Source organism: Lissotriton vulgaris, chromosome 4_1 (genome assembly GCF_964263255.1).
Source record: "Lissotriton vulgaris chromosome 4_1, aLisVul1.2, whole genome shotgun sequence".
NCBI lineage: Eukaryota > Metazoa > Chordata > Amphibia > Caudata > Salamandridae > Lissotriton > Lissotriton vulgaris.
In genome coordinates this window covers 959,248,442-959,275,733 of record NC_141691.1, presented here as the reverse complement: position 1 = coordinate 959,275,733, position 27,292 = coordinate 959,248,442, and the positions used below count along the sequence as shown (strand labels likewise).

Below are 27,292 nucleotides of genomic sequence, written 5' to 3'. Positions count from 1 at the left end.
ACTAAGGCAACACTCGATGACACTCATCCTAGTTGCTCCAACGTGGGCGCGCCAGGCCTGGTACACCACGTTCCTCGAACTCTCAGTGGTACCGCATCAAAGACTGCGCCTCACGCCCAGACTTCTGACGCAGAACCATGGAGAAATTCAGCATCCAGATCCGCAACAGCTCAACCTAGCGATCTGGCTCCTGAAGTCTTAGAGTTTGGATACCTCAACCTACCTCCTGAATGCATGAACATCATCAAGGAGGCGAGGAAGCCGTCAACCAGGGCATGCTACGCCGCAAAATGGAAGCGTTTTGTCATTTACTGTGCAGACAATGACATAAACCCGCTGGATGCATCTATCCCTAACATCATTTGCTATCTGTTACACCTTTATAAGTGCAAACTAGCGTTCACTTCTATTCGGATACATCTATCCGCCATCGCAGCTTACCTTCAAAACAGGCAGCATTTCTCGGTCTTCAGGGTGCCTGCCATTAAAGCGTTTCTTGAAGGTCTGAAACGAGTCATTCCCCCAAGAACACCGCCAGCTCCGGTGTGGAACCTCAATGTGGTCCTCACCAGACTGATGGGACCACCATTTGAGCCACTGCACTCGTGTGAACTGCAATTCCTAACGTGGAAAGTTGCTTTCCTAATTGCTATTACGTCACTAAGGCGTGTTAGTGAGCTACAAGCGCTCACAATCCAAGAGCCATTCATTCAGATTCATCCAAATAGGGTAGTGCTACGTACTAACCCCAAATTCCTTCCAAAGGTGGTGTCACATTTTCATCTCAACCAAACTATCGATTTGCCGGCATTCTTCCAGAACCCACAAACAGTGGCGGAAAGAATGCTCCATACGTTAGACGTACGGAGGGCATTGATGTACTACATAGACAGGACACAACACTTTAGGAAAACAAAACAACTTTTTGTTGCCTTCTCACCACAACACAAAGGCAACCCGATTTCCAAAGCAGGAATAGCCAGATGGATTGTTAAGTGCATTCAAATCTGTTATCAAAAAGCAAAACGCACTTTAACAATACCCCCAAAGGCGCACTCCACACGCAAATTGGGGGCATCCATGGCTTTCCTAGGAAACATTCCTCTAGAGGACATTTGCAGAGCAGCCACGTGGATTACACCACATACCTTTACAAAACACTACTGTGTTGATGTACATTCCAAACAGCAAGCGGCTGTAGGACAGGCTGTTCTCAAGACACTTTTTCAGGTTTCTGCAGCTGGCACGGGCAACCGCCGCTGATGGAGGGACTGCTATGTATTCTATGCTAAGATATGAATTTAGCAGCCCACATGCCTTGAACTGAATATGCTACTTACCAGTATGCATCTGTTCTTGGCATGTAGGGCTGCTAACATTCATATCGCCCACCCTCCTCCCCGGTGCCTGTCGCAGCTGCAGATATACTATTGTATTCAATCATTAGCATGGACATCCTTTACACTTTTCACTCCATCCTCTGCCACAATGGCGAAAAACAATCTGGGGATGGAGCCGATGCCCATGCGCACTGTAGTCCAGGGGAGGAGCCACCTATCTCAGGATACTTCGAAGACTCTTCCAGGACAACAATGTGCGATCATCCGGACCCAACACTAGGCGGCGATCTAATGCTAAGATATGAATGTTAGCAGCCCTACATGCCAAGAACAGATGCATACTGGTAAGTAGCATATTCATTACCAAAGGTAAGTAAAACATTTTTACAGAACTCAATTCCTGCTTTTCTTCGTGCAATTACAATAATTTTTTATCATTTCGGAAAACATAAGTGGTACAGTTATTAAAATAAAAGCAACATTTTTGAATTTCTTGAATGAAATGAGGTGAAAAAAGTGTCTTCTAAAGGTTGCATTGTTATCTTTTAAAGGTTTGAGAAGCGTATTTACATCCCCTTGCCTGAAGCACATGCTCGTGCTGCTATGTTCAAACTTCACCTTGGATCAACACCAAACTCCTTGCAAGAACCGGACTATCAAACTCTAGGTCAGCTAACAGAAGGCTATTCTGGTGCAGACATAAGCATTATTGTACGCGATGCTCTGATGCAGCCAGTAAGGAAAGTTCAGTCAGCTACTCACTTTAAAAAGGTAAGGTATCTTTAAGTTTTAATTAACTATGGAGGGAATGTAACTCTAAACATTTTCTTTATTTAGATGTTTTTGAATCCTACTAAATAATCCAACTTATTCTTCAGTATCCTCCAAAAACAACGTGATTGTAGCATGTGTTGCTTTAGATACATGTGCTCTGAATAATCCATCGTTTACTTTTGGAAGCAGACGTTTGCAAGTTGTTTTTTTTGGGAGGTGGGGTAAATGTTTTCAGTCAATAAATACCTTACAATGCCTGTAATAGCCACAATACATCAGGATAAAGACATCATCTCAGATTGTTTTTTCCACCTTCTGGTTCGAATGTTCCAGTTCAAGGACCGACTGCATCTTCTCCATGAACTTCTGTGCTACTCATCCGGATCAAAGACCGTGCAGTACTCTACATCGATGGAGATGTCTCGAGGAGACACTGGTCATATTGACGGTGATTGTTAGAGGAGGGAGTTATAGAAAAAATACCCTTCCAATTCTCTCCTAAATGTAACTCAAAATGTCTCTGGTCTGACCAGCGTAGCATTTGCATGTCTCCAGAGCATGGAGAGGTTGGCCTGCTTGGCATGTAAGGCGTTAAAGTGTTAATGATGCAAACAATTTGGGTGGCACCACAAGATACCACATCTACACTCGCCAGAGACGCAGGACCAGTTTGGGCCCAAGGATTTCATGGGCGCAGAACAAGAAGAGCTTGGACCATCAGGTACTCAGATGGCACAGGAATACCAAATTATGGATGCTTTGTCCTCTTACACTTTGGAAGGGGAGAAGGTGGAACCCCCCTATGCACCGGAGCACAATCCTGAGGACACCCATGAGCTGGTGAAATTACACTGGCTGCCTGTGCGCAAGCGGATTGCATTCAAAGCATTATGCTTAGTCTTCAAGGCACTTAAGGGGCTGGTTCCGCAGTGTATGACCCAGTACTTTCAGTGGTACAAGCCTGCAAGATCACTGAGATCAACCGACCAGGAGCTGATAGTGATCCCAAGAATTAAGAAAGCCCGATGGGGAGGCAGAAGCTTCTCCTTGGGAGCAGCAAAGGCTTGGAACGCCTTGCCAGCGGACCTCAGACAGATACCAGACTTGATGTCCTTTCGGAAGGTCTTGAAAACATGGTTATTTAGGCAATAAGCTTTGCGGCTAGTCTTTGGAGTGGTCAACCAGCGCCAGGACACGTCTGGTAACAGTGCGCTTTAGAAATGTTGAAAATAAATAAATTGTAATTGTAAATTGATACTTGTATAGCGCACTACTCACCCGCAAGGGTCTCAAGGCGCTTGTACGAATACCGCTGTGGAACCCGTCCTGGCTTTCCCTGTGAGGCGTCCACTCCTGGGCACCCCCAGGGTGAAGGCCAGGCATCCTTAGCGTTGTGGGGGCCGTTGTGGAGATTAAGCAAGCTATTGCCCAGAGTTGCAGAGTGGGACTCTATGATTAGAATCGGCACCGAGGCGAGAATTATCAGGTCCGTGGAATTTTGAGCCCAAGACCCGCCGAGGCGGGGAATTGAACCCTGGTCCCGGGCTAGACCTCTGCATCAGGGTCTGCCGCTCTAACCATTGAGCCACACTTCTCCACATAAATAAATAACACTTACCATAATAGCCCCCAAACTACAAGGTTTACTGTGCATTAATCCCTAAGGGGTTTGGACTTATGAGCATCCTCACATTGAGTCAGAACATCTCTCCTGAGTGAGTCCGGTGTCAAACCCCAACCTTTGGGTATGACTCCAACCTCCAAGACCTCTCTAGCCTGAGAGACGCCCTTAGCCTCCGGTAAAAGGGCACCAAATTTCACTACCAACAATGCGGACTTGACCATAAACCTCGGAGATATCTGTCTAGAAGCTGACTCTGAAACCCACCCTATTAGCATGATCCAAAAATTTCTCGAAGCCGAAATTAGACTCTACTGAGACCCCATTTACCCTAAAGCTTCCTGAGGAGTCGTACATTAGGCAGCAACCTCTTCATAGGGAAAGTCTTAGCTTGGCTGCTCCTGCAGGATAAGGCCCATTCATCTCATATAGCCAAGAGGATAAAGCTTACTTTTGAGGAGTGAATATCAGAGGAGATCCAGTCCTTTGTGATCTCTAAGACGGGTTAGGGTCGAGGCCACCGTTCTGACACCTGAACTACATGGCCCTAGGCCTCTCACGCCAACTGTACCTCCCCAGTCACCCCAGTTCTACACCCCTCTCACCACGCTGACTCAGTCCAAGAAAGCCCTTAGGATCATTGTTATTCGTACCATAACACAGTTCCATCTAGGGATAAGTGTGACCCTTGGGAGGATAACAATTTTCACCCTTGGGACCATCCTGACCTAGAGCCCTATTCTGTCAAGGCTTCAAAACAAACTCCATACCCCCCCCAGCCCCCCCCGGTACCATCCCCGCATACCATGCTGAAATTCAGAGGGCGAATTAAAACCTTTTGGTTGTAACTCTCTAAAATCTAGAGGACTGTCCATTACTCGCCCTTGCTAAAAAAGAGACTGGTTCATTGCAGTATCGAGAGCTTGAAGGACCCAATCAGTTTTTGGATTGTTGACCCACTGGTTGAGAAGCAGTACAAGGCTTCACCAGATGACTGGTTGACATGAGGGGCCACCTAATTCTCCTTTCTCTCAGCTCAGGCAATAGTGGAGGCTTCTCCAGGATTTGCATCACTGGCGGGAGATGGAGGAGTTTGGGAGCCACCTTTTTAAAACATACCGCTAGAGAGGGTAGAAGCTGGTCATGGAAGGGAAAGCCATCTTCCAACACAAACACTCTATGTGCCCTAGACTCCCCTGACACCACTTCCAAGCAGATCAATACCAGCATCTTGCTGAATCTCCGGGCGGGGCTAAGAGTCTTGGACTTTAGACTGGAGGTCCAACAACACCTCATTAGTGTTCCATTTGATAGAGCGCATCTGTTCGACCCTCAGGTTAACAATCGGAAACAATTCAACAGAAGATAGAGACCTCCAAGGCCACGGGTGCACTATAGACCCAAACATCTAGGTCTGCTTTTTATAAACAGCGAAGAGGAGGTCGTAAATCATCTGCTTCTACCTAAAGGCAGGGAGATCGCCAGAACAATTCATTTTAGGACACACACAGACCCAATTCTTTTGGGAGAGTTGGTTGCTACTGAAGCAGTGGTCGATGTGGCTTCAGCAGTGCACCTCTACATTCAACCAGTGACTTGTCAGTCAATCTCCCCAATCACAATACCTGTCGTAGATTGATTGAGGTTATTTCTTCCAAAGTGGGACGAAATAAACTCTGACAAATGGGTGCCCTCTGTGATACAGAAGTTATACTGTCTGGAGTTTCACACCATACCAGTAAACCTACAACCTAGCCGTCGTGTAATGCGTCAAGTCCATCTATAACAGTTACAAGAAGAACAAGCACTCCTCACCAAAGGTGCCATTGAACTGGTGCTTCCTCACCAATGTGCCAAGTCCAATCCCTGCACTTCCCGATCCTGAAAAAGACAACTTTGAGGCTTGTCCCAAACTTTGGGCCTCTAACCTGCTGCATCTGATCACAGGCACTTTCACACAACCAACCTATAGGATGTCATTCCATTCCTCCACAAGGTAATCATATACCTGGGATGCATACTTCCATGTCTCTATTCATCCGGCGAATTACCACTACTTGCACTTTGAGATAACCGGACAACACTTCCAACTCAAAGTTTTACCCTTTGGGGCCACTACAGCACCTAGGGTATTTACCAGATGTCTAACCGTGGTAGCAGCACACTTGCTTAGAAACACCATTCATTTCTTTCCTTACTTAGACGACTACCTGATGAACAGCGGCAGCCAAGAGCAGTGCCTCGCACACTCTATGTGGTATTCTTTGTTGCACAGTCAATGACAAAAGAATTGCATCTTGTGTCGCAGCAGTTGCCCCAGAATTGGAGCTTTCATAGATTCCCATGCTTTTGTATCATTCCCCGTCGTCGGGATGGGAGCCTCAGTAAATAAAAAATACCATAGCAGTAAGTACAAAAGAGAAAACTAGGCCTAGGCCTCATGTCATTTTGTAGCTTATCCACCTCTTTTTGTAAAAGAGACCAAAAATTCTGCAACAACCAAGCCTCACCCCATAGAACCCTCCTGAAAGAGCCTCAGATTTTCGACCGCACGTTGTGCTAGGGAGTCTCCACTAAGCTCTGCTCAGATTTCTCTTCAGATTGGATTCTTTTTTCCATTTCTTCAACTTTAACCCCTTGCATGCTGGTGATGGCTCCCGTCCGTCATGGCACACAGTGCTCGTGTGCTGATGACGGCCGGGAGCCGTCACGCCCGCGATTGTGATGTGCCGCACAGGAGCGGAATTCCGACCACAGGCAATGGGTTAATATGTCTGACAAGGAGAAGAAGGCGTTATTTACAGCTTGTGCTACCTGTTCTAAGAAGAGGCTGTTTGTGGAAGACAAGCATGAGGACTGTGTCTACTGCTTGTACCCGGACCACAAAGCCACAGATTGTAAAATCTGCAGAACATTCTCTACAAAGACCTTGAGAGACGGGGAGGGCCGCTTGTTGACTTGGCTGCAGAAAATAAAGTCTCTTAAGGAGGTTATATCATCTGACAGTGAGGATTCTTCCTCAGTTGCGTCCTCCAGAAGATCTAAGAAGAGGGGTAGGTCTTCCCCTTCAACATCTATTGAGCCCCCTGTGAAAGCCTTACAAAAGACCTCCGATAGATCTGAAAGGGCTAGTCCCATAAAATTTCCTCACCGAGGTGTAAAGGAGAGGCTTTGACAGACTGAGGAGACAGACAGCTAAGAAGGTGAAGAAAAGTGTTTGTTATTTCTACACCATCTGAGAAGGAGAAGGGATCCAAGAAACCTTCTGTTGTCCCTCAGAAAGGAAGATCGGACAAGAAACCACGTCCGTCGACGACAAACAGCTGGTACGTCGAACACAACCTCCAAAAAAGACTTGTGTTCAGGTACAGCTTTGTCGACGGGACCGTCGACGGCAGCTTCGTCGATGGCGGCGGCAATGATATCTTCGTCGACGTTTAAGGTACCTGTTTCCTGCTCATCGACGATGGTGTCTACATTTTCGACGTCGACGATAATGACGACGAAGTTAGTATCGACGGCTGCGACGAGGACAACGTCAACGACGGCAGCCATGATGATGATAACGCTCGTCGACGATCAATCCTCCGTCGACGAGATCCATCTCTCCGTCGACAGTTCCATCGACGACGATTTCGCGACGTTTACGTCGACTACGTAGTCGACGATTCAAAGGGTCCGCATATCTATAAAAAGGCAACAAATTACCCCAGAGATGACATCTCCTCGGCGTGTAACACTTTTGCCTCCCACTTTGCTTCTTGATGAGGAGTCTGATGACGATGAGGATGGTCCTTATGGAGATGCTTATAGCCCGTCCGAACTACAGGTAAAATATCATGATTCGGATTCTGATGAGTGTTATACTGAAGAGCGCCAGTTTGTTCAGCAAGAAAGGCCTCCACAAAAATCACTTCAGGATATGGTAGCAATGCCGTCCTCTCTTATAACGGACTTACAATTGATGTTACAAGACTACAAAAAGAGGTTTCCGTCGCAAACTGCGGAACAGCAAGAGCGTCCTCCTTCTCCATCCATTCCTACTACTCCTGCAGTGGCAGTGATGCCTCTGGTTTCGCGAGTTTCGGAATCAGAACCCAGAGAGAGCTATCAGGAGGTTGTGACTGTTCAGGACGATGATGTCTCATCTAATGGAGATCATCAGGTTGATCCTCCTCATGACCCGGATTCACCAGTGCCGGATACTGCAACCTCCCCTCCAGCTGACATTGGAGGTTTCCATAATCTTATGGAGAGAGCGTCCAAGAGATTTGGCCTTCCTATTACGACATTGCAATCAGACTGTTTCCTTTACGACTTCAAGGAACCTTACAGAAAGTCCATTCGTTCAATACCCATAATTGAACATGTATGGTCGGAAGGTACTAAAGTGATGCAGAATCCTGCAACAGTCATCCCTGTTCTTCCCCGGCTGGAGAAGAAATATAAAGCTCCAGAAGGCAGTCCCGCTTGCCTGACTGGTCAGCCGAAGCCGGACTCAGTTATTTCCCAGGCGGTGCAAAGCAAGTCCAAAAATCCTTCGACACCACTTAAAACACCTACAGACAAGGAAGGGAGACGTCTGGACAATGTGGGGAAAAAGGTTTTCTACTATGGCCAGCCTCCTGGTTCGAGCTGCCAATGCTCTTGTTATCTTGGGCAGATCGCCAGATGTGGTGCGATTTATCCCCGTTTGTGGACCAACGTCCGGATGGAGCGAAGGAGGAAGCCAGGAAGATATTGGTGGAAGGGGAGCATTCCTCTTCAGAGATGATAGATTGTGCTATGCACATAGCAACAACTGCTTTCTGTGTATTGGCGAGTTCAGCAGTGTTAAGACGTCAGGGCTGGCTACGGGCAACCTGGTTTCGCCAGGAAGTTCAAAATAAGATCTTGGACTTACCTTACGACGAAGAGATGCTTTTTGGGAAGCATGTAGATGATGCCCTTCAAGGCATCAAGAAGGACACGGCAAGGTCCTTGGGGACATTGAATTACCGCAAAGTTCCTTTCAGAGGTGCGAGAGGGAGAGGTTTTTCCTCTTACAGAGGTGGCAATCAACAGCGCTACTCTTCGTACTCGCAGTCCTCACAATCTTACAAGCCACAATACTCACAACGCCAAGGTCAGTCAGCGTCTTTCTCTCATCAGCCATCAAGAGGGCGTCAAGGGAGAGACCATTCTAAGCGACAATAGCGGCTTCATAGCTCTTTCTAATGTTCCTACCCCCGATAACATCAGTGGTGGGCAGGATTTCTCATTGTCTACGCAGCTGGAAGGTCATTACATCAGACCAGTGGGTTCTGAATATCATTCAGGGTGGCCACACTTTGGAGTTTCAACAGCTTCTTCCTACCAGAGCTCCAGGCGACAACTAGTCGAAACATCTAGGACTTTAACGTCTCGAAGCCCAACAACTTTTCATCAAGGGGGCAATAGAACCTTTACCTCACTCCCCGAGGGGAAGAGTTTTTATTCCAGGTTCTTCCTGGTTCGCAACACAAAGGAAAAGTGGCGTCCATTATTAGATCTAAGGGAGCTCAACACCTAACTCATAAAGCTATCTTTCAGGATGGTCACCCTTCAGGATATTCTACGTCTACTGAATCCAGGAGACTAAATGGTGACTCTAGATTTAGAAGATGCATACTTCCATGTGCCGATCTACCCAGCTCACAGGCAATACCTACGCTTCTCAGTAGGCAAGAGCCACTTTCAGTTCAAATTGCTTCCTTTTGGTCTCGGGTCCGCACCAAGGATATGTACAAAAGTACTGGCTCCGGTGGCGGCGTTTCTCAGAAAACAATCTCTAGAGGTCTTTCCCTACCTAGATGATTGGCTGATAAAAGCTCCATCATTCAAGGCGGCTTCCAGGGCGGTCACAAGCTGCATTCAACTTTTCAACCAACTGGGCCTTCAACTCAACGAGGAGAAATCGATCCTTCTTCCATCCAGGTCAGCAAAGTTTCTAGGCTCTATCCTGGACACAAATCGCTGCAAGGCCTTTCCATCGGAGGAACGTCAGAACAAACTTATTCTGTCAGCTCGTCTCTTGCAAAAGAGGAAGCCGCTGTCGGTCCGTCTCTACAAGTCCCTGCTTGGATCGATATCATCCTGCATACCATTGATTCCGCACTGCAGGCTTCGAATGCGTCCACTACAAGAGCAACTGGACAGGCAATGGTACCAGGCGGAAGGCTCGTTCGACGACAAAATCACGGTGACATCAATGAAAAAAGCAAGCAGCTGGTGGTTGGTAAAAGACAACATCTCAAAAGGTTTAAACTTCACGCTTCCCCCATCCCCCATGGTTCGAACCACGGACGCCTCACTAGAAGGCTGGGGAGCGGTACTACAAGAGTTGAAGGTGAGCGGTCATTGGCATCGGGATCAACGCAAGTTCCACATCAATCTATTGGAACTCAGGGCTATTCGCTTGGCCCTACAGGCCTTTCTTCCGAGGATTCAGAATCGCACAGTGCTAGTTCGCACGGACAACACAACGGCCATGCACTATATAAACAAACAGGGCGGAACATGATCCCGGGCTCTTTCAAAAGAAGCTCAGGAAATTTGGAACTGGGCGATTCTCCACAACATTGCTCTTACGGCAGAGCACCTCGCAGGTTCGCTCAATTTAATAGCGGATGCATTGAGTCGCCAAAGATCGATCAGTCACGAGTGGGAATTAGACCAGACCATTCTCGAGGAGGTCTTTTCAGTTTGGGGAACCCCGACCATAGACCTGTTTGCAACTCCATAAAAAAACACTAAATGCCGGTTCTACGCAAGCAGGGATCACCAACTGGGGACCTTGGGGAATGCGCTTTTGATAGCTTGGTACGGCGCATTTGTCTACGCCTTTCCTCCAATTCCATTAATTCTGAGGCTGATCCGGAATCTCAAAGCGGAACCTTGCAAGATGATTTTAATTGCACTAGCGTGGCCCGACAGTTCTGGTACACGGAACTCCTCCTGCTTTCTCAAGAGCAACCAATTCACCTGCAGCCTCTTCCATCTCTGTTGACAATGTCTCAGGGTCAAGTGCTCCATCCAGATCCGAGGTCACTCCAATTGACAGCGTGGCTCATGAGTACGGAGAATTCCAGGATTTGAACCTCACAGAAGAGTGTAAGGATATTCTGTTTCAAGCCCGAGTTCCGAGTACAAATAAGACTTACCAGGCGAAATGGAAGAGATTCTGTCTCTGGTGTCAGAGGCAGAATATTCATCCATACACCTCCGCTCCGCATCAGCTTTTGCCATATATTCTTTCTCTGGCTAAGTCAGATTTGGCTCATTCTTCTGTCAAGGTACATCTAGCAGCCATCTCTAGATTCAGGCGGACGTCCTCAGGTCCTTTACTTTGGCCTGCTAGGATTATTAAACAATTCCTGAAGGGCCTGTTCAGAGTTTTTCCTCCAGTCCGGCCTCCACCACCAGTCTGGCAGCTTAATTTGGTTTTGGCTCATCTGATGAGAGCTCCCCGTTTGAGCCCATTCACAGAGCAGATCTGAAATTTGTATCATGGAAACTGGCTCTCCTATTAGCCTTAACATCGGCCAGGAGGATTAGTGAGCTCCAAGCGCTCACGATTGTGGAACCCTTTCTACAGTTCAAAAAGGATGTTCTGATTCTAAGGACAAATCCAAAATTCATCCCGAAGGTCCCATCCGAATTCCATTTCAATGAGCCTGTGATTTTGAAATCTTTTTTCCCACGACCTACTACACCAGAGGAGAGGTCTTTGCATTCTTTAGATGTTCAGAGGTGTCTGAAATTGTATCTGGAACGAACAAAACCATTCAGGAAGTCTTCTCATCTTTTTGTCTCTTATAGTGCCCTGCGGAAGGGATTTTCACTTTCAAATCACAGTATTTCCCGTTGGATCTCTAATACAATTCAATATTGTCATCAGGAAGCGGGCAAACCGCTTTAAAGACGAGTTTGTGCTCATTCAACGAGATCTGTTGCTTCATCAGTGGCTCTATTCTCAGGAGTCCCTATCAAGGACATCTGTAGAGCAGCTACGTGGAGCAGTATCCACACCTTCACGAAGCACTACTGCTTGGATTCTTGGACGATTCTTGGACGATGCAGTGGTGGGTCAAGCAGTCCTGAGAAATCTTTTTCAATGAGAGGTGAGCTTTCCCTACAATCCCTCCTTCCTGTATTGCACATTTTGTATCGATTTTTGTATTCTTCTCTGTGGTAACATTTTTATGATTTGTTTCCTATGAGGATAACTATGTTGACATGTAAGGATATTCATGTAACAAAATGTGCTTTTATGACTTACTGCTGGCTACTCTGATACAAAAGCATGTCAATCTATGAAAGTTCCAATACGGAGGCAAGAAAACAAGTTACTTACCTGTAACTTTGGTTCCCCAGTATTGGTAACTTTCATAGATTCCCATGCGCCCACCCTCCTCCCCTGGGAAAGCTCAGCCTTTTTTTTACTGAGATAGTTGCTGTTACACAACGGCTACGAAAATCTGAGGCTCTGAGGCTCTCTCAGGAGGGTTCTATGGGGTGAGGCTATTCTGATTGGTTGTTGCAGAATTTTTGGTCTCTTTTACAAAAAAAGGGTGGATAAGCTACAAATTGAGATGAGGCCTAGGCCTAGTTTTCTCTTTTGTACTTACTGCTATGGTATTTTTTATTTACCAAGGCTTCCATTCCAACGACGGGGAATGATACAAAAGCATGGGAATCTATGAAAGTTACCAATACTGGGGAACCAAAGCTACAGGTAAGTAACTTGTTTTCATCCTAGCCTTTCTTGGGGCAGTGTTAAATTATGTCACAGGAAAAGCGTAGCCAAACTGTGAGGCTAATGGCTTCTTCCTCTTTTTAGTGAATATGTCCTCTTACAGTGTGGCTGTTGATTAAAGTTTTGGGGATGATGGCTTCTACATAGTCAGAGTGCCACACATGAGTACTCATGAACCCACTGCAAGAGTGGATAGTGAGGCAATGGTTCCAGGCAGAGGGTCATTGATAAGATCCACTGTTGGTGCAGCCCAGGACTCGGAGACTCTTCTATGCTGGAACAACAAACATTTGTTGTTGGGCAGGCCTTTTCAGGACTCTCAAGCATAATCCATTAATACAATGGTTTTTACAAGTATTTCATGAGCCGAGGAGCACTTTTCAACCATATGACTGTACAGGGTACCTGGAGGCAGGAACAAGGTTTTCACATCAGTTACTTGGAACTCCTAGAAGTCATATTGGCTCTCTGACCCAATAAGTGTTAAAACAGTCCTCCTAAAGATTTACAACATGAGGGCTATGTAGTACATCGAGAAGCAGTGGAGAAAAAAAAGAAATTCCAACTGTCAGTACTGGGCTCAAAGATTTGGCATTGGGCCATTCATAATCCTATTCGGCTCCTAGAATAGCACCTGTCAAGAGTGGAAGATTTTGTGAACAAGTTAAGCTAGATGCATCAACAAGTCCATGAATGGGAGACAAAACCCCAAGTTCTCCAGGCATACTTTCAGAGATGGAGCACTTCCACTACTGATGTGTTTGTCATTGCGCAAAACAAAAAAACGCCAAAACATTGCCTTCAAATATCCACACACAGTCCATGGGCCATGCACTACGGGTAAATTAATCAGGGATATTTGCATAAGAGTTTCCTCCACTGCCTCTGATCCCTTATGTTGTGAGGGAAATGGGGCAATAATCAATGACCCTCATTCTGGTGGCAGCAACCTGGGTGTGAAAGCTGTGGTTTTTAATGCTACTGGAAATGTATGTACATTCTCATGGAAAGTTTCTCTTGAGACAAGATTTACTGATTCTGCGTCAGCTCAGACACATGGACCTCAAGCAGTTGAATCTAATAATCTTGCTCCTGAGATCTTGGAGTTTTTGTAACCTTAAACTCCCAGAGGAGTAGATACAAATCTTACGTGAAGCACATAAACCTACCACTCGTGGTAACTCTGGAGCAAAGTGGAATAATTTGCCAATTATTGTTGGATAAAACAGGTGAACCCCGCTCAAAGCATCGGTGCAAGACATCTGCTATTTTTGACATCTGTAGAAAGTGGAATTGGCATGCTCCTCCATTCACTTACAAGCCTAAAACTGACCTCAAAACTATTCTCTTCCAAAGACCCTTCCAGAATTAATACATCCCTTTTCATGTCCCTCAAAGTTCTTTCATGATTGTAAATGTTGTATTCTATGTCTGTACAAGTGTCATCCCAGTGTGTTTTTGAGTGACTGCCATCTATTGCTGTATTATACCTCTTCTTATATTTCATTTGCTTATGTAACATGTACTTTTGTAACATTTTCCTCATGTAACGTAACTGTTCCTATTGTGAAGCTCTCTGACACCTTTGGGTAAAGTCTGCGCTATATAAAAATGCATAAATCTGGTAGAGACAAATGTTAGTTGTAGATTCCTTACCGCCCCACCCAGCCTCCCCGCTCGGTGAACTGATTTCTAGGGATAGGGACTCCCTTACAGGGTCCTAATTTTAACATACCAGTGGTCAGTGTCTTTCATGGCTTCGCGCTTCTGGTGTGGAAAGAACTGACGTCAGCGCGCATGTGCAGCGTTTATTAAGGTCCTGCGACGCCACCTCGGTGCCCACAATGCAGACGACTGGCTTGGAGCCAATCAACGCCACCTAATGACTCGCAGGGTGTAATGCTGAAGCAAAAATCTCCCGATCCGGACTGATCCCAGGGGGAAATTCTAAGGTAAGGAATGTACTACTAAGGTAAGGAATCTACAACTGACCTATGTCTCTACTAGATGCATTGTTACCGAAGGCAAGGTCTCGTTCTTTGCATTGAAAATGTTATGATTGGCAAAAAGACACACTGTTAAATCACCAGATAAAAAAAAGACCTACAGTTGAGAAATGGCTACTAGATGTTGAAGAATGATCAGAGGTAGCATACATGACTAAAGCAAGAACAGATGACAAAGTTAGAGTTGATTTACCAGATTGGAGATATATTATTGCTTTATTTTCCTCAAAGGTCAAGACCATTTTGACTATTTTATTGAATACAAAATGATAACTCACCTGTGATCGTTTGTGATTTCAGTTTTGTGTCCTGTGAAGAAATATGCTAAAGGAAACTAATTTACCTGTGATGCATATGAGTGTGCCATGCTTTACTATCTCTCTGTGAAATCTGTTTGATATTGATGTGGATAATGCCACAGGTCTGCATCCAGAGAGAACATATGGTTCTTACATTGTACTAGAGATTTTTTTACTAAGTGGCATTTTTTGGAAAGGTCACCCCCCAGTTTTCCATTTTTTGTTAGGACTCTCTTGCTGATGATCTTGAACGCTACAACTGTAACACTGCTGTTCAATGCCAGTGTATATGGTCTGATCCCTAAAATATGTCAACATTTGCTTAAAACCTGATTGGTTCATGTAGTGTTCCTATTGGGTCAGATTATATGGTGCAGAAATACAACACTGCCATTGAAAGTTAAATGTGACTTGTGGACTGGAGCACCACTTGTGCCATCCACTACAGTGGCAGTGACAACTTTGCTTTAGGCCTACCCTGTGAAGCCTGGCAGCAGTAGTTTGAACCTTGACATGCACAGACTTGTCAAAATCACTATTTTGGGAAGTAGGAAAAAGATTTTTAATATTTAAAAAGTCACCCCTAGGCGCACCTTCCTGCCCACAAGGTAGGTTGCCTAATATTTAAGAATTGATGTTTGACCTAGAAGTGGTGTGACTAGGCCCAAAAGTACACTGTCACTCTTAAGACTGCAAAGCAAAAGTCAAAGTATAGATGATACACTTTAATTCATAACGTTTAACCTGTACCAGCTACAGACTCCATTTAAAGAGTTATTTTCATATTTAATAAAAATCCAATCTAATTGAGAAGTCTGATTGTTATTACTTATATGGGAAATATAACGTTTAGAGTTACCCCTTACCTGTCCAAGCTTTCATGAGCCTAATTAGCATTAGCCTCTTTCAACTCCCAGCCTAATCTTAGTCCTTTAATAAGGCGTGACATTTCCTCCAAGAAACACACAATAGGTCACTGTAGTTTACAGGTCGGCCTAAATGGGGGAAGATAGCCCATCTGACCTCAGCAGAAGAGTGGGGATGTCATCCTTTTGGCACAATAGTGTCAAATCCTGCAGGATGGGTGTTGGACTTGGCCCTTTTGGCAGGTTCACCCCTAAACTTTTTGCCTTTTAATGTGACCTGATACTAGTAGTTTTTTACTTCTGCCCACTTTAGCACTGTGTCCCAGTGTAAAGTGCGTGCGCAGTCTGAGTGTGTGTGGTGAGATTGGCCTGCCTCCCATACGAATGCATGGGGAATATGTGTCTCCATGGTAATTCCTGGCGTGAGAGGAATGCAGGGGCGAGTTTGGTATGTGCGAACTCGTGAGAATAAATGCTGCGCAGTGGTGTGCGCAGATTTATTGTGTCTAGTGGAGAAGTGCCAGTTTTAGAAGTTGGCATTTCTGTGTGCTGTGCATTGTGAATTGCCTGTCTGGCTTGTGAACAACAGGGGCTGGCTGGTGTGGTTGGCTCCAGGAGCCAGGATGAGTCTGCCCGGTGGTGAATAGGGAGATCTGCATGTAGATGGGAGGGAGGAGTTGGACCTGTAGATACTGCCCAGTGCCAGTTGGCACAGGGTATATGTGTGATTATGATCTAATGTGTTTATGGTAATGCAAAGGCTATTTCCATATATAACCTTGTGTGGAGTTCCTTTTGTGGTGTACCTAGTGTGTTGCTGCTGTGTTTGTGTGTTGCCAACCGCTGTACACATCACCTCCGGGATAAGCCTGACTGCTCGTACCAAGCTACCAAGGGGGTGAGCAGGGGTTATCTTTGACGTGTAACTCCCCAAGCCCTGACTTGAGTGGTGGTCTCTGCCTGGCTTTGGCGCAGGCCTTAGCCAACCAGAGATCCCATTTCTAACAATAGGTCTCTCTGAGCCACGTAAAAAACTTTGGCCCATTTGAAAGTGAGCAAACAGGATGACAGGGCAAGTCTTGTGTATCTTCTGTTCGGGAGCTACAGGACCCTGTTTCTGTTGTACCTGACTTGTGTGTTAGGTGCACCAGGACACTAGTGATTAACATAGTTAACTTCCCTACACACTCACCACCGTCAAAGTCCACGTTTAGAGTTTGGGAAGACCTTCACCATCTTGAAAATGCCCTGATGCATGCATTTTGGGATTGTTTGCAGTTAGGCAAGCATGAACTACTGAAAAAGTAGTTATGCTTGGGCCTTGGAAGATTTGTCAATTGATCATAGAAGGACTAAGAGTGTCTTAGGGTGTTCTCCACACACAAGCTGGTGAACCTTACAAAGCTGGACCCTAACACATCCTTCACTGGACCCTAACCCAGCCTTCAGAACACTTTCTGGTCCTGCAGAAGATCGTAAGATGATGGGAAGCTGCGGACTATGACCAGAGAGGAGCCTTGAAGGACGTAACCTACACCTTCCCGTACCCAGGGTCTCAAAGAGTCAGCTGGTAGAACTCCACAGGAGCACAGCAAGCTTCAAGCGCCCATTTCTTGGAGGTGCCCAGCTGATACCTGGACTGGACTTTTCTGTAGACTTCTGCCTGATACCTTGATACGCTAAGTGACCTTCCCTGAGGTACTGGGGGGGACCTCAGAAGTGTTTGGAAAGAAGAACGTTTGGAAACTTTGAAGTGCCTTTGTTCTACAGTTTGTGGGTGACCTGTGGGAAAAAAAGTTTGAGTGTCAGTTACAATGCATCAGATTGAAATTTAGATTCATCCTGGTCAAGGTTCCCAGCACCTGTTTGTGTGTGTGTGTGTGTTGTGTGTGGGGGGGTCCCATGCTTCATTGGGACAATGTTTAGTGAGACATCTCCAAAGCTTGACCTGAACCAATCTGCTTCAAAATTTGATAAAGTCCATTTCCGCTTTAGAACTTAAAACCTTTTTGAACTGTTCACTTCGAAAATTTTCACTGGGTTCAATCTACTTATTTATCCGATTAGGGCTCCATTGTGGTCGGCAGCAATTCACGCTGTGGTTCCGGTCTACAGATCCCATAGACTATTATTGGTGCTTGGTGTTTTTTTTGTTCTCCTTATTGTATTTTTGTCATTTTGGTCATATTTAACTCCTAAAATCTTGTATCTCTTTATTTTAAAATTGGTTATAGAATATTATTGTGTTTTTTGCATCCTTTTCTACTGTGTACACCTACTTAAATAATGTACACATTCCCTAAGATTTAAGCCTGATTGCTTTGTCACATTACCAGGGATTATGCATAAGTATATTTTATTTGATTTGTATGACATCTAGCAGTCTCTGGCCTTATCTTTTTGAAATGCTCACTTGTCGACCCCAAATAATAATACTCTTTCCTACAATATATCTTTTTTTAAACTACTTGTAAAGTAGACTTCAACAAACTTCATGGTGTTTCAGGCTCTGCTATTTATTGTTCTGCTACAATTGTATAGACTTGTTTTATATATGTTTGTGTCATATTATGATGGATAGTGAAGTCTTCTATAGCTCCAGTCAGTGAAATAATTTGTTTTTCACCTTTAAGGTACGAGGGCCATCACCGATTGATCACAACATTATTATGGAGGATATGCTCACTCCATGCTCTCCAGGGGATCCAAATGCAATTGAGATGACATGGATGGATGTCCCAAGCGAAAAGTTATTTGAACCAGTTGTCTCTATGGTTAGTATTTTTTGTGAACTGTATATTTGAATGTACATTTCAAGTAACCCTCAGATTATTAAATATCAGAAATAATTAACCATTTCGTTAATGGTATCAACAGTCTAATATATTGGTTGCAATAACTTAAATCAATTTGTTTTTATTGCTTATCTTAAATATATTGGACAACAATAGAAGAAATCTCAAGTTCGAGGCATGTGGGCTGCTGAATTCATATCTGTGCATAGATCGCCGCCTAGTGTTGGGTCCGGATGATTGCACATTGTTGTCCTGGAAGAGTCTTCGAAGTATCACGAGATAGGTGGCTCCTCCCCTGGACTACAGTGCGCATGGGCATCGCCTCCATCCCTAGATTGTTTTTTTCCGCCATTGGGTTCGGATGTGTGTCGGTTCCCTATGTCGGAACCGATAGTTGTTAACTCTCTTAACTCGAGACCAAAAGGTCTTTAGGCTTGGCGCCGGTATCGTTTTCGTTCGGGTCTTACTGTTTCTTCAGCTCCGAACTCTTGCTGCCCTTCCGCGTGCTGTCGGCGCGAACGGGCCTACACGACGCTCCAGACATGGAACGGACTCCGTTTAAACGGTGCCCGGTGTACAACTCGAAATACTCGCACCTCGACGTGCACCCAGTGTGCAACACTTGTCTGTCGCCGGACCATGACGAGGCCAGGTGTATGGTCTGCTCCAGATTCCGGTGAAAAAAGACCCTCAAGATTCGTCGCGCTGCGAGACTCCAGGCCCAGATATCTGCGCCCCCGCCGGACGACATCTTCGAAGAAGACGTTGGAGACGACAATGTCCAACAGGTTTCGGACTCTAGCCCTGCGTCCGAGGGGGATGCCTACGACGCAGGAGACGAGGAGTTTGACGAAGCCGGCGACGAGGTAGGGGACGACGATGGGGCCATTGCCACCGTGGGGGATAGCTCGGAGGAAGAGCATCCCCGGACTGACTCGGGGGTCGACCCCCTTCCTGCGGCCCAGGTCGAGGGATCGCCTTCGGGCCTTACCCAAGACCTCGTTCTTAGTCCAGCAGCCCCGCCTCCCGGCCCGGCCACGGACATTTTGGAGGTGCCACTCACGTTTCCAAAAACGAAAGTGAAGCCTTCGGGATCTGCAACTCCGGTTTCAAAACCGAAAGTGAAAGCTGTACAGAAGGCTCTGGAGGCGTCAAAGTCTAAGAAATCCAAAATGGCCGACATGGAGAGTCACGCCAAGATGGCCGACCCGAGGGCCTCAGGCTCGATGCCGAAGGCGAAGTCGACCGACGCGGCTGCGTCGGCGCCGAAGATGGTCGCGGTCGATGACCCGAAGAAGCCTTCGAAGAAGCGTCAAGGCGATCCCAAGGCTCTGGCTTCGCCGGCTCCGGCCGTCGGGGCCAAGGACGGTGCAGCGTCGGCTCCGAAGACGGGTCCTCTCGCCGACACCACTCCCAAGACGGAGAAATCGCCCGAGCCGGTCAATCCCTCTCCAGCCCTATCGAAGAAGGTCGAGGAGTCCCTGCAGCGGATTCGGAAGGTCGCTGTGCTTCCCGAACAGGAAGAGGGGGTGTCGAAGCCCGCACTGAAGCCGTCAAAGGCGCAAACGCCTATCCGCTTCACCCTGCCGCCGAAGTCGGCGCCGAAGGCTTTCGCTTCGAAGCATGGGGCAGGCGTGCCCTCGAAGGAGGTGTTGACGCCCAAAGCGTCTCCAGTGGTGTCTAAGCCTCGGCTCCAGCCGCTTGCGGAGGAAGAGCGCCGTGAGGTCATCATCGACGCCAATACCGGGAAACTGTCCCTCCTCAAAAGGAAAATCACCACGGAGCCAGTGTTGGAACATTTTCGCATTCCTCTCAAAAACAAGAAGGACTCTGCGGGTACTTCAGCACCTATGGAGCCGGCGTCTCCAAGAGACCTGCCGCGTTCACCAACTCCTTCTACCGCGGGTGATGGTGACGAGGAGGAGGTCGAGTACAACTATCCAGCGTACTCGGATCCAGAGGAGGAGCATGAACCTTGGACTGCCGGAGGCGACCCCGAGGACCCGCAGTCGGGTCAAGAACCGCAGCTCTTTGCGGCGAAAACTTCGCCGACGGAGGACTCTGCGGCCTTCAACGCTTTGATCGAAAGAGCTGCAGCTAACCATGATGTCGAGCTGCACTCCGATCCTGTGGATGTGGACTTTTTATTTGACACTTTCTCAGTGGCTGAAAAGTCAATCAAGACTCTGCCAATGCTCAAAGGAGTGCTCAAGCACGCGCAGGAGATCTTCAAGGAGCCCACTCGGGCACGTGTCATCAATCCACGCATTGATAAGAAATATAAGGCAGCGCCCTCGGATCCAACATATATCAAGGGACACTTGCCACTGGACTCTTTGGTGGTATCCAACGCTCGCAAGAGGGCGAACTCACAGACAACTGGTGACGCTCCTCCCCCAGACAAAGAGTCGAAAATATTTGAGGCCTCAGGGAAACGAATTGCTGCACAGGCAGCTAACATTTGGCGCATCTCAAACACGCAGGCTCTACTTGCACGCTACGATAGGGCTCATTACGACACCCTAGAAGCACTGCTCCAGCACTTGCCTGACCAGTACAAGGAGGCAGGGGAAATGTTAATTCAAGAGGGAAAGCTCATTACAAACGCTTCCATCAAATGTGTGCTAGATGTGGCTGATACAGCCTCCAGGGCAATCAACACCAGTGTGTTGCTCAGAAGACATGCATGGCTTAGGATCTCAGGGTTTAAACCTGATATACAAAGTACCATCCTGAACCAGACGGTTAATCCTGACCATTTGTTTGGACCCGAGGTTGATGCGACGCTTAAAAAAATGAAAAAAGATACAGACACTGCTAAGTCTATGGGGGCCCTCCAGTCTCAGCAGTTTCGGGGTGGTTCCTTTCGCCGCTCCAATACCAGAGGCACCTCAAGGGGTTAGGCATCGCAATCCACCCAGTACTACAAGAGCAATACCCAATCCTCATACACCAACAAGGGTAGAGGTGGCTACAGAGGCAACAATGTCAAGGGCAGGGGACGTGGAAACAACAGCTCCAGGTCCACCGCCGCCAACAAGCAGTGACGTCTTGTCACTGCCCCCCGACCACATGACACCGGTCGGGGGGAGACTCCAGCAGTTCCTGCCCGTGTGGAGATCCATCACCATGGACAGGTGGGTCAAATCTCTTGTCCAGTACGGTTACTGTCTGGAACTTACTTCCACTCCACCAAACATACCTCCAAGAAGCCGTCCTATGTCCGGCGAGCACTTGCACTTGTTGCAGCAGGAAGTTCAGGTCATGCTGCAAAAAGGAGCAATAGAGCTCGTCCCACTACAAGAAAGGGGAACAGGGGTTTACTCTCTGTACTTTCTAATCCCCAAAAAGGACGGATCCCTACGGCCCATCCTGGACCTCAGGCCCCTCAACTGGTACATTCTCTCGGAGCATTTCCATATGCTCACGTTGCAGCAGGTACTCCCTCTGCTTCAACAGGGGGACTTCCTGGCTACGTTGGATCTAAAAGATGCATACTTTCATATCCCCTTGCATCCTTCCCACAGGAAGTATCTCAGATTCACAATTCAAGACCAGCACTACCAGTTCAGGGTTCTGCCGTTCGGGGTCACCACAGCGCCAAGGGTCTTTACGAAGTGCCTGGCGACTGTGGCGGCGCATCTACGACGCCAGAACGTCCACGTCTACCCTTACCTGGACGACTGGCTCCTTCAGGCAAAAACAGAGCAGCAGTGCGCCGACCACGTGTCCCACACCATTCGTCTCCTGCACGATCTGGGATTCTCTCTGAACTACCCGAAATCCCATCTCCAGCCCGCCCATGTACGGCAGTATCTGGGCGCGACAATAAACACTCTGGCAGCCACTGCGCAGCCAAATTCAGTGAGAATCGCCAGTATCCAAACGCTGATCCAACGATTCAGACCTCAGCACTCGCTTCCAGCGAAGGTGTTCATGCAGTTGATAGGCATGATGGCCTCCTGCATCTCCATCGTCCCGCACGCGAGACTACATATGCGTCCGCTTCAGGAGTGCCTAGCACGTCAGTGGACTCAGGCTCATGGGCAACTGACAGACCTAGTGTTGGTGAGCGGTCGGGCATACAACTCTCTGCATTGGTGGAATCCACAAAACCTTTGCAAGGGCCGACCGTTCCAGGAGCCTGTGCCACAGATTATCCTGACGACGGACGCTTCTCTCCAGGGATGGGGAGCGCATGTACTCCACTACACGGTGCAGGGACTATGGACACTACAGCAAAGGAAGATGCACATCAATGTGTTGGAACTGATGGCAATCTTCATGGCCTTGAAGGCGTTCAAAGTACATCTGTGCAACAAAGTCGTGTTGATCCGGACGGACAACATGACAGCCATGTACTACATTCAGAAGCAGGGAGGCACCCACTCTCCGCAGCTGTCTCATCTGGCTCAGAGCATGTGGAAGTGGGCCATTCAGAGGAACATCTTCCTCATGGCAGAGCATCTCCCGGGCAAGGACAACCAGATGGCGGACCTCCTCAGCAGGCACAGCCATCAAATGCACGAGTGGGAGAAACATCCATCAGTACTCCAACCGTACTTCCAAAGGTGGGGTCATCCAGAGATAGACCTGTTCGCCACAAAGGAGAACGCAAAATGCCAAAGCTTCGCCGCCAGGTTCCCACACCCGCAATCACAGGGCAATGCGATGTGGATGAACTGGTCAGGCAGATTTGCGTACGCTTTTCCCCCAGCACCTCTGATACCGCTGGTGGCACGCAAGCTCAGGCAGCACTCGATGACTCTCATCCTGGTTGCTCCAACGTGGGCTCGCCAACCATGGTACACCACGTTTCTGGAACTCTCCGTGGTACCGCATCAAAGGCTTCATCTCACTCCCAGCCTTCTGATGCAGAGCCATGGCGACATTCAGCACCCAGATCCGCAACAGCTCAACCTGGCGATCTGGCTCCTGAAGTCCTAGAGTTTGGCTACCTCAATCTTCCTCCCGATTGCATGAACATCATTCGGGAGGCAAGGAAGCCCACTACTAGAGCTTGTTATGCGGCTAAATGGAAGAGGTTTGTCATTTACTGTGTTAACCACGATATTGACCCGCTAGATGCTTCCATTCAAAACATCATTTGTTACCTGTTCCACCTGTATCAATGCAATTTGGCGTACTCTTCCATCCGCATTCACCTGTCTGCTATGGCAGCATACCTCCAGAATAGGCAACACCTGTCACTTTTTAAGGTCCCTGCTATCAAGGCTTTTCTGGAAGGACTCAAGAGAGTCATTCCGCCAAGGACCCCACCAGCTCCAGAATGGAACCTCAATGTGGTTCTTACAAGACTGATGGGTCCTCCCTTCGAGCCACTGCACTCTTGTGAGCTTCAGTTTCTGACTTGGAAGGTTGCTTTCTTAGTAGCAATTACATCGCTACGGAGGGTTAGCGAGTTGCAGGCGCTCACCATCCAAGAACCTTTCTTCCAAGTACATGCTAACAGGGTTGTGCTCCGCACTAACCCTAAATTCTTACCCAAGGTTGTATCTCAATTCCATATGAACCAGTCAATTGAGTTGCCAGTGTTTTTCCAAAACCCAGAGACGCTGGCGGAGCGGATGCTCCACACCCTTGACGTTAAAAGAGCCTTGATGTACTACGTGGACAGGACAAAAGATTTTCGCAAAACCAAGCAGCTTTTCGTTGCTTTTGCCACACACCACAAGGTAAACGCTATCTCCAAAGCTGGGATCGCTAGGTGGATCGTGAAATGCATTCAAATCTGTTACGCTAAAGCTGAACGCACTCTCACTATCCCACCAAGAGCCCACTCCACCAGGAAGTTGGGGGCCTCTAGGGCTTTCCTAGGTAACATTCCCTTAGAAGATATTTGTAGGGCAGCCACATGGTCTACCACACATACTTTCACTAAACATTACTGTGTAGACGTGCACTCCAAACAGCAGGCAGCTGTTGGTCAGGCTGTTCTCAAAACACTTTTTCAGACTGCTGCAGCTGGCACGGGCGGCCGCCGCTAATGGAGGGACTGCTATACATTCTATGCACAGATATGAATTCAGCAGCCCACATGCCTCGAACTGCAAATGCTACTTACCAGTATGCATCTGTTCTTGGCATGTAGGGCTGCTGACATTCATATCGCCCACCCTCCTCCCCGGCGCCTGTAGCAGCTGCCGTATTCATATATTTATATGCTCATAGCATGGTCATCACTCACATAGTTCACTCCATCTTAGCCACCATGGCTAAAAACAATCTGGGGATGGAGGCGATGCCCATGCGCACTGTAGTCCAGGGGAGGAGCCACCTATCTCGTGATACTTCGAAGACTCTTCCAGGACAACAATGTGCAATCATCCGGACCCAACACTAGGCGGCGATCTATGCACAGATATGAATGTCAGCAGCCCTACATGCCAAGAACAGATGCATACTGGTAAGTAGCATTTGCACTTTGTTTCATTTACTTCATTTGTATATTGTCGGACCTGCATTTTTAGGAGTAGCATGATTGTGTAAATGATTTGCTTAAGACCTTATTGTAGGACTATACGGTTTAAACTGGATGAATTGAATGTTTTTATATTTTTCCCCTGCAGCCAGACATGAGAAGGTCTCTAACCAGCACAAAACCAACCGTGAATGAGCAGGATTTAGAGAAACTGAAGAAGTTTACAGAAGATTTTGGCCAAGAAGGCTAAACCAAAGACAGTTATCAAACAATTTTCAATGTACTTTCCATTCTGTTTCATAGGTATTCTTGCCTACATTGCTGGCATTACAGATAATTGCCAATAATAAATATTCCCATTCCCCCGCCCATCGTTGCTTGAGGAAGTGAACATCTTTCTGCAAGCCCCTTGAGTTTTTGTATGATATTAAGATGTCTATCAAGTGTCTTCTATAAAAAGGTTATTCAAAATATAAAAATGCAATTTTAGTAGCATGAGTAAAAGCCTTGACTCCTTGGGAACATGTAAATATATGGTAATCATTGAGTAAAGGAAAACCTTTAAATGCTTAGTAGACCATTCCACTACAACAATCAACATAGCCTTCAAGAGAATATGCAGCCAGTCTTGCCCAGATTTTTTTTATAATTTATTTTGTTACTTCTAACCAAGTACTTATGGGTATCTTCAAGAATTATTTACAGAAATTCACTGCTATGGAAATCTGTTTTGACTGTCATGTATTTTTTGTTAGGCCCCACTTTGTGAGTGCTCTTTTGAGTTTGGACTATAATTTGGTTGTATGTTTTTTTTCCATTGGCATGTAAATGTTCTAAGAGTAGCAAATCTGTTGAAACCTAATAGTAGCATCCAGACTTGTGAGTATATTAAAGGTTAAAGTAGGTCTTGTAGGCGTGTTTGTAACATCTGGTACAGACCTTCAGTAGTAATGGGTTGTTTCGCTACTGTATCATTTATTGCCTTAAAGTACAGCAAGCTTTTCCTTTAACTCGACTAGATAGTACCTGCCATACTTTATGGTAGTCTTCTTTAAGACCTCCTTTCCAAGGTGTACATAAACAGATTTTCATTTTTCTGTTTTGTGAGAATGGTTGGCGATCTTGGGTTGTTTTTCCCCCCTTTAATGAAATGCAGTAGGTTTTCCTACAAATACGGGTTGTGCGGGTTAAAGACAATACTGCTACTAATTGGGGTCTAAACTTGAGAACATACTAGAAAAAAGCCTTTCATTTGTTTTTCCAATAGAGGGTCTGTTCTTAAGGAAACCAATTGAACTAATATACTCAAGGACTAGTAGCATGTCCTTTGTAGAGCAGAATGAAAGTGCGGCCAAGATTTGGTGATTGGAATTTCTTAAAGATTTTAGAGGGTTTATTTTATTTTGAGCCCTACTTCCATCAGCTCATCACCATCTTAAGTTGCATATGGATTACTAAAAAGAATACCACACACTGACGCATTCTAGTGTAATTTAATGTACAATTAAACCCTTAGAAGGCTTAGATGGTCAATGTCGAGTTTGTGCCTTGTAAGTTTGCAACAGTAGCAGAGGCAACCCAGTAATGTATCCAAAATGCAATACATAGTGTTGCTACATAAACCTACAAAGACTTTGAGAAGATTACCTTGCATCTAGAAAACAAAATTATGAAAACTTCTCTGTGGACTGTATTATATGGCTATCCATATCAATGGGGTTGTTTTGTGTATATATTTTATGTCCTTTCTATAAAATCACAGAACTGATAAAAGTTGTTGTACTTACATTTAGTAAAGTGTGCTGGTGCAACATAAACTTTGCAGACTTTTTGTTTCCCTTTGTTAGCCTGATTTAAGAAAGAAGGGCAGGGTTTTTTCTTTATATGTACTTCCTTCTCTCTATGTATCTGTGTCTATGTATATATATTTTTTTTTTGCTGAAAAAACAGTGACGTTCTAGTCTGGCGAAAATGTCTGTTAGAACATAACATTTTAAATGTTTAAAAAACTCTGAAATTCACCAGTTATACTTTACTGGGCTAATTAGAACTTGTACCCCCAACCATGCCCAGTGAAGAGGTTGTTTGAGATGTTTTCAATGATGTAATTGAACATATGAGTGATACAGTTTGTGAGGTCATAAGCAGAGCATGATGGTACCCACACCCTGCCCACTTATATGGTATTTGTTAAATGTTTACAGAACACTGTGGCCGAGTCTCTGGTTCTTGTAATTGTTGGTACAACATTTTTTATGATGTTGCAGCCCCCTAATCATAGGGAACGCTCCTACCAGAGCAAAATGACTATCAGGAAAAAGAACCTGCTCAGCCTTTATTTATTTTTAATTCCTGTTTGTGCGGGACTCCCAA

At 46.3% G+C, this 27,292-nt stretch overlaps 1 protein-coding gene across 1 annotated transcript in view; it reads left to right on the top strand.

The window, feature by feature from the left end:
- VPS4B (vacuolar protein sorting 4 homolog B) overlaps positions 1 to 26,736 on the top strand; it is a 516,916-nt gene extending 490,180 nt beyond the window's left edge. Inside the window, exons 10-12 of the mRNA XM_086965223.1 lie at positions 1,892 to 2,111; positions 18,316 to 18,456; positions 25,068 to 26,736. Coding sequence (XP_086821349.1) covers positions 1,892 to 2,111; positions 18,316 to 18,456; positions 25,068 to 25,169 — 463 coding nt within the window. The 3' untranslated portion in view covers positions 25,170 to 26,736. The remainder of the gene's footprint in view (positions 1 to 1,891; positions 2,112 to 18,315; positions 18,457 to 25,067) is intronic.
- The last annotated feature ends 556 nt before the right edge of the window (positions 26,737 to 27,292 follow it).